Raw genomic sequence first — 14,440 nt, forward strand, 5'->3', positions numbered from 1 at the left:
CCACAGATGACTTGCTCCTGGGAGAAGAAGACTATAGCTTGCCAGTTCTTCTGAATAATAATAAAGTTAATTTAAACTAACATTATGTTATTAATCCTTACCCTAATTCTAATTTGTAAATGACTTATATAAAAATTGATAATAATTGCAATTCACTTAAATCTAATTCAAACCATAACAGTTGTTGTTCATGAAACTAATGATATGAATAGCGCCTCAACCACTACTGTACCTGGTGTATCCAAGCTGATCTGATGAGCCCTAGTATTTCGGCCTCGTTCGTTCTCGACTTCAATACGAGTTTTTTCGAGTGCGATTTGTTTGAGTTTTAGCTGAATCTCTAATCTATCTTTACCACTCAACCCCGATTGGCTAGTAGGGACACTAGAGTATTACCCTAATGCTTCCTCGGGCAACAAATCATCATCGACTAGTATTTCGATAATACGCTTTTTTAGTTCATTTTTCTCGGACATAGAATTGTTTTATGTCACATTTTGTTTTTCAGCACGAGGAGTGAACTAATTGTTCTTTCAATGTTTTCATGTTGTGTTGATTGTCAGTTGGGATTGTTTAATGGTTTTACGAATTTTTGTTATCATTGTGTTGCGTATGAAAGAAATGCTTATTATAGATATGTTTTTGTGTGTCTTTTTTGTTTTCGGGTTTGTTGTTATTGTATTGTTTATATATATAAAGTGGTTTATTAGAAATTCATTTTATAATAAACGTTGATTGAAAACAAATTAAGTGTGTAGCAGGATTGTGTTATATTTGAAACAGGACTTTGATTAGCAATTCAAGGTCGGAATTACCATTATAAAGAATGGTGAATCCTGACTGAGTTATCGGATGTCCAGTTTCATGTATGTGATTCCGGATCGCCAAATTGGAAGGACTTAAAAGAATATTACCTGATCTAAGTGATATTCTCATATGCTGGTGCATACGAACAGTAAAATGCTGACAACCTTTCAGTCACCACACGTGTATTTATAAATAATCAAAAACTCAGAGAGAGATATAGACGATCCTTTGTTTTAAAGAGATTTTTAATCTAAAGGACGGTTTAAGATGATGTTCAGTTTGATCTCTGAGCAACCCTTTCTTATTAAAGATATATGTTGCCTAGAAAGTATAATACATTTTTGTCCTAGGTAAGGGATAGTGAATGAAACTGGGCATTTATCAACTGTGAACATTTTTATGTGAGTTTTAAATCCTTTATTCAGAAATATCCTGTTAGGCTTTAATCATTTTCTAAGGGTATCCATTATACAATAATATGTAATTGAGAAAAAACAATCTGGGGGTGTAAAGTGGAATAAGTTGAACAGATCTTAAAGGCTCGAGTCAGTAAACATGTTGTTAGATTGGTCTCGTATCCTACAGGAATGAAACTATTAAACTGGGTGAGCTGTCACGTGAATATTTTCTTTCAATATATCGGCGTTCAGAAACTTTGATCATCTCGAGTAGTTAGCACATCTACAAAAACTAAGAATTCTTTTCTTCAATTTCAAGGTAAACTTTATTATAGACGAGTGTTGCGTTTAAGTACTCAAGAAACTGTTGAACGTCGTCCTTTGATCGAAAAATGACGAAAGTGTCGTCAACGTAGCGTTTGTAAAATATTGGTTTGAATTTCAGTGGGCAGTTGATCAAGGAGGATTATTCGTGATGGCTCAAAAAATTTTATCTAGAGTTTGTCCTGGTGGAGATTCCATAGCCACTCAATCAATTTGGTCATATAGTTTTACATTAAAACAAAATGGTTGTTCTTTACAGAGTGGATAATTAAGACTCCTCTTCAAAGAGTTTTTTCAAACAAATGTCGATGGCCTCATCCAATGGAATATTTGTGAATAAAGAACTTATATCAAAACTACCCATAAAACATTCATTGGGAGGGTGTAGGTCTTTAAACTCTTTTAAAAATGAGGATGAGGCCGCCTATATCGAGAAAAGTAAACAACATTTTACCGTTCGCATCCACGAGCACATGGGAGAATCATCTAGGTCAGATAACATCATTTTAAGTCCATCCAATCCTGCGATCCGGAATCACAAACCTGAAACTGGACATCCGATGACTCACTGAGGATTCAACATTCTTTGTAATGGTAATTCCGACCTTGAACTGTTAATCAAAGAAAGTGTATCCATAAAAAAAGGTCTCTGTTTTAAACTTAACACACTTAATTCGTTTTTGTTTTGTTTTGTGATTTGAAAACATCACTTATGTAGTTTTCAGGTTATCTATTTTGTAATAGCAATGTTTAAGGTATCTTCGTGCTGCTTGAATGGCATTAGGCGTGGCGTAAGTAAGCTAGACTATTTAGCCCCGGAGCTGGACAAGTGACCACAGCGTCATCAGGAGAAGTCTACATCTATGTAAAGTAAAAGAAAAATGTTGGTCAGCCAAACCCTTGCGTTTATGAGTGCTAGCTGACATGAAAATCCAATATTCCTATTGGATAATTCTACGGTGGACTTTTAAATTTATTCAAGTGCAAAAGTGAACATTTAACGTGCATTCTTTTATACGAGTACAAAATTACGACGTTTATAGCGTTAACTTTAAAGACTATTACTTCAGTAACATAAACAAACACACAAGGAAACAGTCTCCACACGTGTATGAGTATACTTATACTTAAGACTAATAACATTTCTTAAACTATAACAGGTAGAAAACGGCACACTACAATTCATGAGATTTTTAAATATGTTACTTATTTTTGTCCTCCGGTTGTATAGCGGCAGGTTTATAGTCTGATAATCATAATATTGGGTTAGGTTCCCTGCAGTGCACATAGCAGATAGTTTAATGTGGCTTTGCTCTAAAACAAACAAATAAATGCCTATTTTTGTGGAAATGCCCTTAACATATGGAAGCATATCCTCATAATATCTAAATAAGTATTCTCGTATAATTCACTAAATTGTTATATGTTCAACTTATTGCAAAACATATTATATATCATTCAAAAATTCATCTCCGACAATAAATCCCTAAAAACAAACACAAAGAAAATAATTCTTGACTAGAGGTTGCATGAGTCCTTGTGTGGAGGTATGGCAATCGAAAACTGATTTCTGTACATCAACACTGAAAGAAAACCCTTTTTCTGGTTTAACAGTTATATCCAAAAAATCCTAATAAACCCCCCTTTCTAATTGGAACTGAATGTAAGTGCAGACCGAATTTATATGCTTTTTAAAGTCCATGAGCATATTGTTGCCACACAAGAAACTTATCTAGATTTCTCATTCACACAGCTGGTTTGAATAACGCAGTATTTAAAGCACTGGCTTGAAAGTCATGCATAAACAGCTCAGACAGAAGTCACGTGACGCTGCTGGCGCATGCGTGACTGAATTTCTCGAATTATCAGGGAACTGGTGAGAAAAACCAGCGGAGTTAAGCGAACAGTAGTTACCGTGAGTTTCGGGTAATTTACGATACTGTTTCGAGTTAGTATGTGTTTTGCACTCGTCGAGAGCGAAATTGTCGAGATAGTGAACCACTGTGATTTATAGCGTGTATTATAAAAGTTGTTAAGTTTAAAGTGACGAGAAAGGTACTGACTGTGTAATTACTGTGTACTACAAGTTTGTATCGAGGAAGAATAAACTGATTTAATCAAGAAAGGACTTGTATCGCTGAATATCCTCGGAAATAATTTCTACCGGAAACAAACAAACAAGCAGATACATAACAATATATATATATATATAATGTGTGTGTGTGTGTGTGTGTTTCATAATTATATTGTTGGAGGTCAATTGTAAATACATTGCTAACGTTTTCTGTGTGTTTTAGAAGTAAGATTGGGCACGGGTCTAGCATTTCTTAAGTTTTGTTTTGAAGCGATTTTGGTGAATGGATTTCTAACCGAAATATCCTGAACAGGAACAAATGGTAGCGGACGTGTTTTTTATGTAAAATGGCAAAAACTAAACGTTTTCAAGATAACTGCGTAATCGTATTCTGTTGTTGTTTTTCTGCAGAAAATAATTCTCTTTCCTGCTAACTACTTTGGGTAAGAGAAATCAGTAGATATCATTAAAAAAGTATTCCACTCATAATTTATCGTTAAATAGCTCTATAATCGCAGTTTGCCAGTAATAGAAACTTTATACAGTGACATGTAAGATCAAATCTCTTACCAGTAGTAGAGACTTTATACAGTGACATGTAAGATCAAATCTCTTACCAGTAGTAGAAACTTTATACAGTGACATGTAAGATCAAATCTCTTACCAGTAGTAGAAACTTTATACAGTGACATGTAAGATCAAATCTCTTACCAGTAGTAGAAACTTTATACAGTGACATGTAAGATCAAATCTCTTACCAGTAGTAGAAACTTTATACAGTGGCAGTCAGGGCCCCCACTTCATAGGCGGAAGTTGACATGCCACCATGACACATGAAGACGGAAGCTGGGGAGAGGAGTGATGTCATCAAAGATGAAGACGTCATAGTTCCTAAAGTTGCTAGGGACGCGATACTAGGTCGCCATAATGGATAATTACGTAATAGTACCACAAAGTAGAGAACCTGTTTCTAGGCCACCATGATAGGCGGTCATGACTCGTACAATACATGTCTCATCATGTCGATAATTAATCATTAATTAATTAGATTGTTCCTAAAAAGGATGCTTAACTCTAATTCATTAAATCACTTATAATTAATTCGTCTTTATAAGGACGCTTAACACTAATTAATTAGTTAATTCTAAAAAGGACAGTGAATGTTAATTCATTAATTAGTAATTAATTCATCCTACCACAAAGTAGAGAACATGTTTCTAGGCATCCATGACTCATACAATCCATGTCTCAAGAAAAATATAATTAATCACTAATTAATCAAATCATCATAAAAAAGGATGCTTATGACTAATTCATTATTTAATTAATTCGTTCTAAAAGGGTGCTTAACACTAATTCATTAAATCTTTTATAATTAATTCGCTCTAAAAAGGATGCTTAACACTAATTAATTAAGTAATTTATAATTAATTCGTTCTAAAAAGGATGCTTAACACTAATTAATGAAGTAACTTATAATTAATTTATTAAATAATTTATATTTAAATCAAGTCCTGAAAAAGGACGCTTAACACTAATTCATTTATAATTAATTCATCCTTAAAATGTCATTATATTTCCTTATCATTCATTAGTCCTACAAGGACAATACGATAATTAAAACTTACTCAATCAAGTGATTAAAGATTTTTAGTACTAAATTATTACATTTCCTTTCCTAAAAGGACTATATCTTACTCAATTTGACGCATACAATTCATGACTATAGGTTTAAATCGCCCTAAAAATGACACATCATACAATAATTAACAATTATACTTTTACTAATTTGACTTTATATAACAAATTACATTGTCAATAAAACGTTTATTATGTAATAACACTTTTACTAATTTAATTTTATACAACAAAATAATTTAGACATGTTTTACAAAGGTGGACTTTTTTAAATAATTTGACTTTTTAAGTTTTTTTTATGATATTAAATTTTAATTCATCTAAACAAATCTTAAATATTATTGTCAGCCATCATTCAGATCTGAATCATCCGGAAGTTTGACTCCACCGAAAGATGACTTATGAGTGTCTCTGATCTTAAGGAAGGGTGAAGTGTACATAATGTTAGCCTTTTAGTGTGTGCCACTGTGCTGACGTACTCTTTGGACTAGACAGCATATCCTGCCAGTGTTGTATGCCTTGGTCGGTTAAGCAGTGAGCGCCTACCTGGGTCCGGCCAATAACGCGCTTTCCTCCAAAAGCAGCGTTATCACATAGTGATACCACAAGATCCACGTTACTCAATGCCGACTGAGGAAGCTGAATATTGAAACTGTCCGAAAACTCAACATCCGAGGTCTTTTTCTTGGAACACGTCTTTTTAGTTCGAACGAGTTTGTTTCTTACATATAAAGAAACTTTCACGAAGACAGCTGTAAGTAAAAACAGAGAAAAGTTGTTATTTGTTACTAATTGAGCATAGCTTCATAGAACAAGTTTAATAGGTTCTAGATGGATGAGGCAGTGATTTTAAGCGAGCATGTTTAAAAGATTGCCACACATTTTGTACTGGGGAGGGGTGGGAAGGAACTCCCTTGAGGTACTCAATAAGAGGTGAAGCTGGTTCATACCCATAAGTTGTATTTTGGTGTTCCAGGTTATAATTATATACTATTTTTTCTGGTTTTACATAAAGGGAATGACAGTATCGGAGGTTTGTAGCAAAAAGACAGTTAAAAGGGTAGAGGAGTGAATGCATCTTTGTTGGGTTTTTTTTGGGGGAGGAGAAAATTAGTTTAATATAAGTTAAATTATCAAAAGATTTTCGTGATGTTCAGAGAGACAAAAGCTTCTCACCTGTTCCTCGTTCTTTGTCCTCTGTTGGGATGATACGTGCTTTCAAAACCCCTAAAGTAAGCACTGCAGTGCTAGGGTTGTAGCATAGAGTTAGCAGAAGCTCTACGTTCTGGTGACCTCTCTGCTGCAAAGAAACATAATATTTATTTTCATTATTTAAAGCCTGTATATGATTTGAAAATTATTTGTACATGTTCAGACTTGGTTTGTATTGGAGAAATTATTTTTCTTAACTTTGTTTAGAGCAAACTGTAGTTTATTACACCGAAGACATTTCTATTAATGTAAACAAAATAACGACCTATATCTCTAGAATGTATCTTTATTGTATTTCATTATTACATATTCGTCAGGAGCTGTCGATATCCTACATGTTCGCTAATCCAGTGAAAACTAAATTAAAACACTGTCATCAATTGTTCGAACATTGAAACATCAGATCACATTAAATATAATATCAAATATATTGAAATTGTTTAGATAAACGTACCCTTAACGTGGATTAAATGATAATGTTCAGTTTAGTTTCAACTGGATTATGGATTTGCAGGCTACCGATAACTCCCGACGAAGCTGTAATAGCGAAATACTGAGCCAATAGAGATACATTCTGGATATATGGGTAGTTATTTTATTTACATTAATAAAAGTGTATCGGGGAAAATCGAAAAAATTTTCTTCCTTTGAAGTCATTAAATCAAATTAAATTATAATCTGGTGTTAATAGCCATCAAAGCGATACGTTAGTAATGAAAAATATTAGATTAGATGTTTTTCACAATCATTAGTTTCAGTTCTTCACGCATGTAAAATTATTGTTTTAAGTGTACTTTCCCGCTATCTCGTGGACCAAACAATTTCCCTTATACCAGGAGAAAAGGAATACTTGGGTTTAGAGTAGAAAAGGCTTCGTGCCTTAACGTGGGTAGATGGGCTTCATCGCCCTTATGACATCTTTCTCTTGATGTTTATTATCTGTATTTGAATGTTGTCTAAAGATATCGGTACTTACACTCGTATTCAGTTATATTTAACTGACTCTAAAATGAGTAATGTATGTTGTGATTGGTGGTTTGTTTAACCGCGACATGACACGTTTTTTGTTTCCTTTACAACCGTTTTGAAATTTTTTTGTTCAGATTATTATCACTATATAGCTGAATTTGTTTGCTGTATTATTTTTTAACTCAATATATAATTCAATTGCTCTTAAAATCAGAACATATACATAACTCAGTTACTCTTAACCTCAGTAGCATATATGTATATATTATTACAAAAAATATTTGCTCAGTGTAGCTGCTCCTGTTATTTTTTATTCTAAAAACATGTGGTCGTTTTACGTGTACTTTTCTACACCTAAAAGAAGTAACCGTACAAGTAAAATGCTTCATGTTCTTACTTATTTATTGTAGCAAAGGATAAAAACAAAGAGTAAAATGATGTTGAAATAAATATTTTGTGTATTGTCCTTTTAAAACATTTCATTTACTTTTATGGTTAATTCAGTTTTAGAAGTTATGAGAAATGGTTTTCTATTAAACAAAACAAAAACTGTAGAGCTGTCTCAAAGCCGAAATAGTTTAATATGATTCTGCAGAATAAGTAGATAAGTTTTTTTAATTCTTTGATCTTATTTTATGTCATTTATTTTTCACCACAGAAGCTAGTTAGAACTTCTACACCTGTTGCATGTTGTTGTTGTTGCAAGATTGGATAAATATTGTAATATATATATATATACGTTACCCTAGAGGTACTGACTGATCGATGGATTTGGCAATATTGGAAAAAATACATATATTTTAATCCTATATCGACCTATTCATCCGTGGGAAAAATCTGTGAGTTTCTTAGTTAACACCTGTGGGATTTCGACAGCTGCTAAACTTTACGTTGCTTACGTTTCGTACATATACCAAATCAATTGCATAATTTTGAAGGAGTCTAACAATGCTTGTCAAATACTATTAATCAATAGAATGTTTATGTTAAGAAAAGGTTCTTTTTAATTATTTGGTTTTCACCAAAGTCCAGTAAACGTAACGATAACAAACTAAATTATTTCAAACGACACTTGTGTAAAACAATCTATTTAAAAATAAAACAAAAACTATCCGCCTTTCCAACATTTGTGGTTAGAGCCTTTAAAATATTCACTTATGATTGTGATGTGAAAGCAGAGTTAAGTATGTTAAAACATGTAGCCAGAGACAGAGGATATAAACTCGATATTATTGACAGATTGCATCATAAACATATCAATGTCATGACAGTTTGAAAACAGCATTTGGATATATGCATACTAAAAACTGAATTAGTTACAGTACTAATTTATGTTAGGTTAATGTACACTTGTGGCTATGTTACGTTAATGTACACTTCCAACCTGCTCTAGGTTACTCTACAGTACTAATTTATGTTAGGTTAATGTACAATTGTAAGTTATCTTACATCAATGTACACTTCCAGTTTGCTCTAGGTTACTCTACAGTACTAATTTATGTTAGGTTAATGTACAATTGTAAGTTTTGTTACGTTAATGTACACTTCTAACCTGCTCTAGATTACTCTACAGTACTAATTTATGTTAGGTTAATGTACACTTGTGGCTATGTTACGTTAATGTACACTTCCAACCTTTAGAAATGTGCAGTAACATAAAGAAATTTGTAAATGTGAGTAACCTAGAGCAACTTGGAAGTGTACATTAACATAACATAACTTACAATTGTACATTAACCTAATATAAATTAGTACTGTGGAGTAACCTAGAGCTAGTTGTAAGTGTACATTAATGTAACATAACTTACAATTGTACATTAACCTAACATAAATTAGTACTGTAGAGTAACCTAGAGCAGTTGTACTAATTCACTAGTAGAGGACAATATCCCATGGTTCTATCCAAAACATCACTCGTACAAGATTATATCTCATGTTAGTTGTACTAATTCACTAGTAGAGGACAATATCCCATGGTTCTGTCCAAAACACCACTCGTACAAGATTATATCTCATGTTAGTTGTACTAATTCACTAGTAGAGGACAATATCCCATGGTTCTGTCCAAAACCACTCGTAGAGGACCTAAAGTAAATTGGAACTGCACAGTAAACTAGAGTAACATCATGAGATATAATCTTGTACGAGTGGTTTTGGATAGAACCATCAGATATTGTCTTCTACTGGAGAATTAGTACAACTATCATTAGATATAATCTTGTACAAGTGGTTTTGGATAGAACCATGGGATATTGTCTTCTACTATTGAATTAGTATAACTATCATGAGATATAATCTTGTACGAGTGATGTTTTGGATAGAACCATGGGATATTGTCCTCTATTAGTGAATTAGTACAACTATCATGAGATATTATCTTGTACTAGTGCTTTTGGATAGAGCCATGGGATATTGTCCTCTACAAATGCTTTAGGATGACTATCATGGGATATTGTATTCTATGTGTGCTTTAGGACAACTACCATGGGGTGTTTTTCCTTACTTTATTAGAGCAAAAATTGACTTGGAGTTACTGTTTCAATTATAATTTCTGATATTTAAGATATTTCATTATTTTGAAATAATTATATTACCGATTTACATAAGAATATGATTCTACACATTATGCTTATTTCCACAAAATGAATTATGAAATAATATTACAATCTTGCAATACGGAAATGAATTAAATACATAGTTACATTACACCCAAGAAACTTAAAAACGACTAAAAATGTGTTTCGAGCTTAAGCCTTCCATTAAAACTGATTTTTATTTCTATTTAACTTACAATAAAAAGGCTGTCTTTAATATAAAATACCATTTTAACAAAGCAACGTAACTTTCTTTTTACATCTGCCCCCCAGTGGCACAGCGGTATGTCTGTGGACTTACAACGTTAGAAATCGGGTTTCGATACCCGTGGTGGGCAGAGCACAGATAGCCCATTGTGTAGCTTTGTGCTTAACTACAAACAACAACTTTTTACATCTCGAGACTGTAAAATTAAAAAAACAAAAGACACGTTTTGTACAGTCTAACACTGGTTATTTATTAAATTAAGGAACATTTGCACTGAAATTTACATCTCGTGAATACAGAGAGCTGAGTACGTTATATTAAAACGATTTTAAACAGACATGATTTGACCACCATTGCCGATATAAGGTTACTATGATAAGGCATGTATCATAACTACAATATGGCATTATTTGGTGTTCACAGGTAATGTGATGCCGCAAAAAGACTGACCGTTTTGGGAAAGTGATATGTAACAACCCTTTTTTGACGCAAAATATTTATACACGCAGATCATAAGGATGTGTTCGGATAGAGGATTCGGGGATTCCAAGATATGAATATCCTTGTACTTAATGTGATTGGAAAATAATATAATATGGATCAACTTAGAGATCAGGGCCATCCAGAGAGAGACAGGAAACAAGTCGTATAACAGACGTAATAAGCAAAGTGCCGCATCTTATAACAGGTGCGAATCCACGAACACAGAGATCAAATAAAAGACATCCACGTGACCCAGACAACAGTGTGCAACATAGTGAAGAAGTGTCTCCATGAAGAAAAGTGACAAAAATTACGTGTACACAAGTTCCTTCCATAGCATATCAGTTCGATAATCGCATACCTCAAGCAGCTGGATAATGCTAATCCTTACGAAATCATACGGGTTAAGTTACCAGATGCAATACCTATGTATTTCTGTGCTGCCAAAATCGTGGATCGTGCTCTAGGAAACTGTCGTTCTCATATACAAGATTGTATAAGGAACGAAGCAGAGAGGAGGGTGTGTAATTTGGACGAAACAACATTGCGACTGAGCTTTTTGTAATTAAACCACTCTCTAAAGTTATTGTAAAGATGAGTGGTTGTCAGACATGGGCGTAGCAACATGAAATGTAGTGACGTGGTGAAGTTCTAAAACCGTTTTAATTTAACGAATATATGTTTTTCTTAAAATACAAAAACGTAAACTTGCATTCTTGAGAAGATCAATATTTTTTTCGTGAGGATTACTTTAAGAATAACATTACAACTCAACTATACCATCAATTTTTGAATTTTTACTCTAAATCTATATATTGCTAAGCTACTTACAGGCTTAGGTTGCAAGTTACATAAGATGTCATTCGTTTTGACGTCTTCTGAAATTTGAGAATCGATACCGGAATTTATCAAGGGATATATAATTTGACCAATCAGAAACTTTCGAGAAAATCTGTCGTAGTCCCAAATGGTAATCTTTACAGCTTCATCAACTAAATGTGCTGGTGTCACGTTAAAAACAAAGGATTCATTGAACACTGGGTTAGCTGTCTTCTTATGAACTTTAGTCACAAACTTGAGTGATTTTTCAGAAGCCAGCGCAACTTTAGCAAAAGGACTCGTTACATGTTTGGAGTTGTTGGAAGTCAAATCCATGGCACCGTTGAGTCTCACACAGAGCTGCTGACAAAGGATGTTGTAGTGTAGGGAGAAAGAGACTCTTCCACTTCCAGTGTCTGAGCCTCCTCGCCCAGGGTCTGCTTTATATAATGCTTGTTCCAGTTCCGTCGGATCAATGTGAAGGCGATCAATGATCGACTTTCGTCTCATGTGATCTTCCCCATCGGACAAGGAGTAACGATTAGCGGAAGACTCGCTTTCCGAAAAAGAGTCTTCCGCTGCTTCGCTGTACACAGGAATCGTGGGGACAACAAACTGGATAGGTTGATCCGCGCGTATCACACTTATAGACCTTGTTTTGGATACCGAAGGGGTCACCTCTGCCAGCTGTCGGGCTTTCCTTCGTCGCAGAGCGATACACCGACAAAAGAAAAACAAGAATGCGCTCGCAAGCAAGCCGCTAGCAACGATAATTGGTAATAATACTGATAAGGACAATGTTTGCAGTGTTGACTTCGGCAACACTTCGTTGTCAGTCATTTCTTATAGATTCTTAATGTGATCCTCAATCACTACAATCCAGTTGACGGTAAAACTGTTGTGTACACCAATAACAAAATGCCAGAACATTTGCTCGACCAAAATATAACCATACATGTCAGCTTTCACTAGTCCTTGATCTGCACGCAACAGTTTCTGTTCTGGGCCTGTGAATCACATCGGATAAAATAACAGGTGTCTACAGTTCTTCTTGCGTTTTGACGTCATTGCTCGAGACTGATATGATATACAGCTGTGTAAACATATTATGTCGCAACTGTTGAACCACTTCACCTGGAGGTTGCGTGAAAAATTAGAGGTATAGGTCACGAAATTCCGTCAGACCTGTGTAACAACAGTAGATATGATACTCCTTGAACTTCCGGTCAGGCAACATACTGGAGAATGTAACGAGACACGGATGACGTAAGAAACATGTTATCAGCCTTCAGTGAGTGATGTGTTCGTAACTAAATAACGTAAAACCTTTGCTCATATCACGAGGTAATACTCACCTTTAACATAAACCATAACAAAATAACTTAGTTTTCACACTGGTGAAGACATAACAAAACGGTCAAACTACAAATTCAGATCATTAAAAAGTTTATATGGGGAATCACGTATAACTCAAAATATCAGAACCTATAAAACTTAATAAGCTAGAATGTTAAAACTCAAAGTTTTATAGACTTTCGAAATGATAGAATTAAAACAACAAAAGTTCAACGACAAAACTAAAAACTTTATAAACTATGATATTTGCAACGTTGAAACTACAATTCTCAAAGTGTAACAAACTACAAATAATGAAAGTCAGAACACACGAAATTTTAGAAACTAAAAACTTAAAATGTAAAAAAAACACAACACATGAATTGTTAGAAACGATAATAATCAAAACTTTAGCAATTACAAAAATTGATGACATTTTGGCCACATTTTGTTTTAGTTAGCCTCCCCTTCCCTCCTGAAAGACAAGTACTTGATTTTGTCTGCAGACGATTTAACTGCTAATGTTGGACAGGAGTACAAATACAGAGACAAGTAGCAGTTCCTTTTCGTATGTTTTGGTCGGAAGTGGTAGTGGGAAGACTGTGGACATACCTTTCTCCAGACAACTAGGACAAGGTCAACAACTTCACATAAAGAAATATCAGGCAACAATTATAGACTAAGTGGTCATAACGAATCACCACTCTACTATCTATAGACTCAGTGTGGATTGTAAAACACAACATGGTCATAACGAATCACCACTCTACTATCTATAGACTCAACGTGGTTTGTAAAACACAACATGGTCATAACGAATCACCACTCTATAATATATAGACTCAATGTGGATTGTAGAACACAACATGGTCATAACGAATCACCACTCTACTATCTATAGACCCAATGTGGATTGTAAAACACAACATGGTCATAACGAGTCACAACTCTACAATATATAGACTCAATGTGGATTGTAGAACACAACATGGTCATAACGAATCACCACTCTACTATCTATAGACTCAATATGGATTGTAGAACACAACATGGTCATAACGAATCACACTCTACAATATATAGACTCAATGTGGATTGTAAAACACAACATGACCATAACGAATCACCACTCTACTATCTACAGACTCAATATGGATTGTAGAACACAACATGGTCATAAAGAATCACCACTCTACAATATATAGACTCAATGTGGTTTGTAAAACACAACATGGTCATAACGAATCACCACTCTACAATATATAGACTCAATGTGGATTGTAGAACACAACATGGCCATAACGAATCACCACTCTACAATATATAGACTCAATGTGGATTGTAGAACACAACATGGTCATAACGAATCACCACTCTACTATCTATAGACTCAATGTGGATTGTAAAACACAACATGGCCATAACGAATCACCACTCTACTATCTATAGACCCAATGTGGATTGTAGAACACAACATGGCCATAACGAATCACCACTCTACAATATATAGACTCAATGTGGATTGTAAAACACAACATGGCCATAACGAATCACCACTCTACAATATATAGACTCAATG

General features: G+C 34.2%; 2 protein-coding genes across 3 annotated transcripts in view; both read right to left on the minus strand.

Annotated features, from left to right (window-relative positions):
- LOC111088055 (transient-receptor-potential-like protein) overlaps nt 1-294 on the minus strand; it is a 27,755-nt gene extending 27,461 nt beyond the window's left edge. The window contains exon 1 of the mRNA XM_022396912.1: nt 233-294. The gene's annotated coding sequence lies outside the window, so the exon portion shown is untranslated. The remainder of the gene's footprint in view (nt 1-232) is intronic.
- Nucleotides 295-5,514: 5,220 nt separating this feature from the next.
- On the minus strand, nt 5,515-12,577 carry LOC106468573 (synaptotagmin-3-like). 2 transcript variants are annotated; one of them, XM_022396909.1, is made up of 3 exons: nt 11,539-12,577; nt 6,418-6,538; nt 5,515-5,993 (listed from the first exon to the last, which is right to left on the minus strand). In XM_022396909.1, exons 1-3 carry the CDS (start codon nt 12,364-12,366, stop codon nt 5,686-5,688), a joined length of 1,257 nt encoding a protein of 418 aa, XP_022252617.1. In that variant the 5' UTR covers nt 12,367-12,577; the 3' UTR covers nt 5,515-5,685. The 2 variants fall into 2 exon arrangements, with proteins under 2 accessions (XP_022252617.1, XP_022252615.1); XM_022396907.1 differs by having other exon boundaries at nt 6,418-6,541; nt 11,539-12,570.
- Nucleotides 12,578-14,440: the final 1,863 nt, after the last annotated feature.

Source organism: Limulus polyphemus, unplaced genomic scaffold, assembly GCF_000517525.1.
Source record: "Limulus polyphemus unplaced genomic scaffold, Limulus_polyphemus-2.1.2 Scaffold3057, whole genome shotgun sequence".
Taxonomy (NCBI): domain Eukaryota; kingdom Metazoa; phylum Arthropoda; class Merostomata; order Xiphosura; family Limulidae; genus Limulus; species Limulus polyphemus.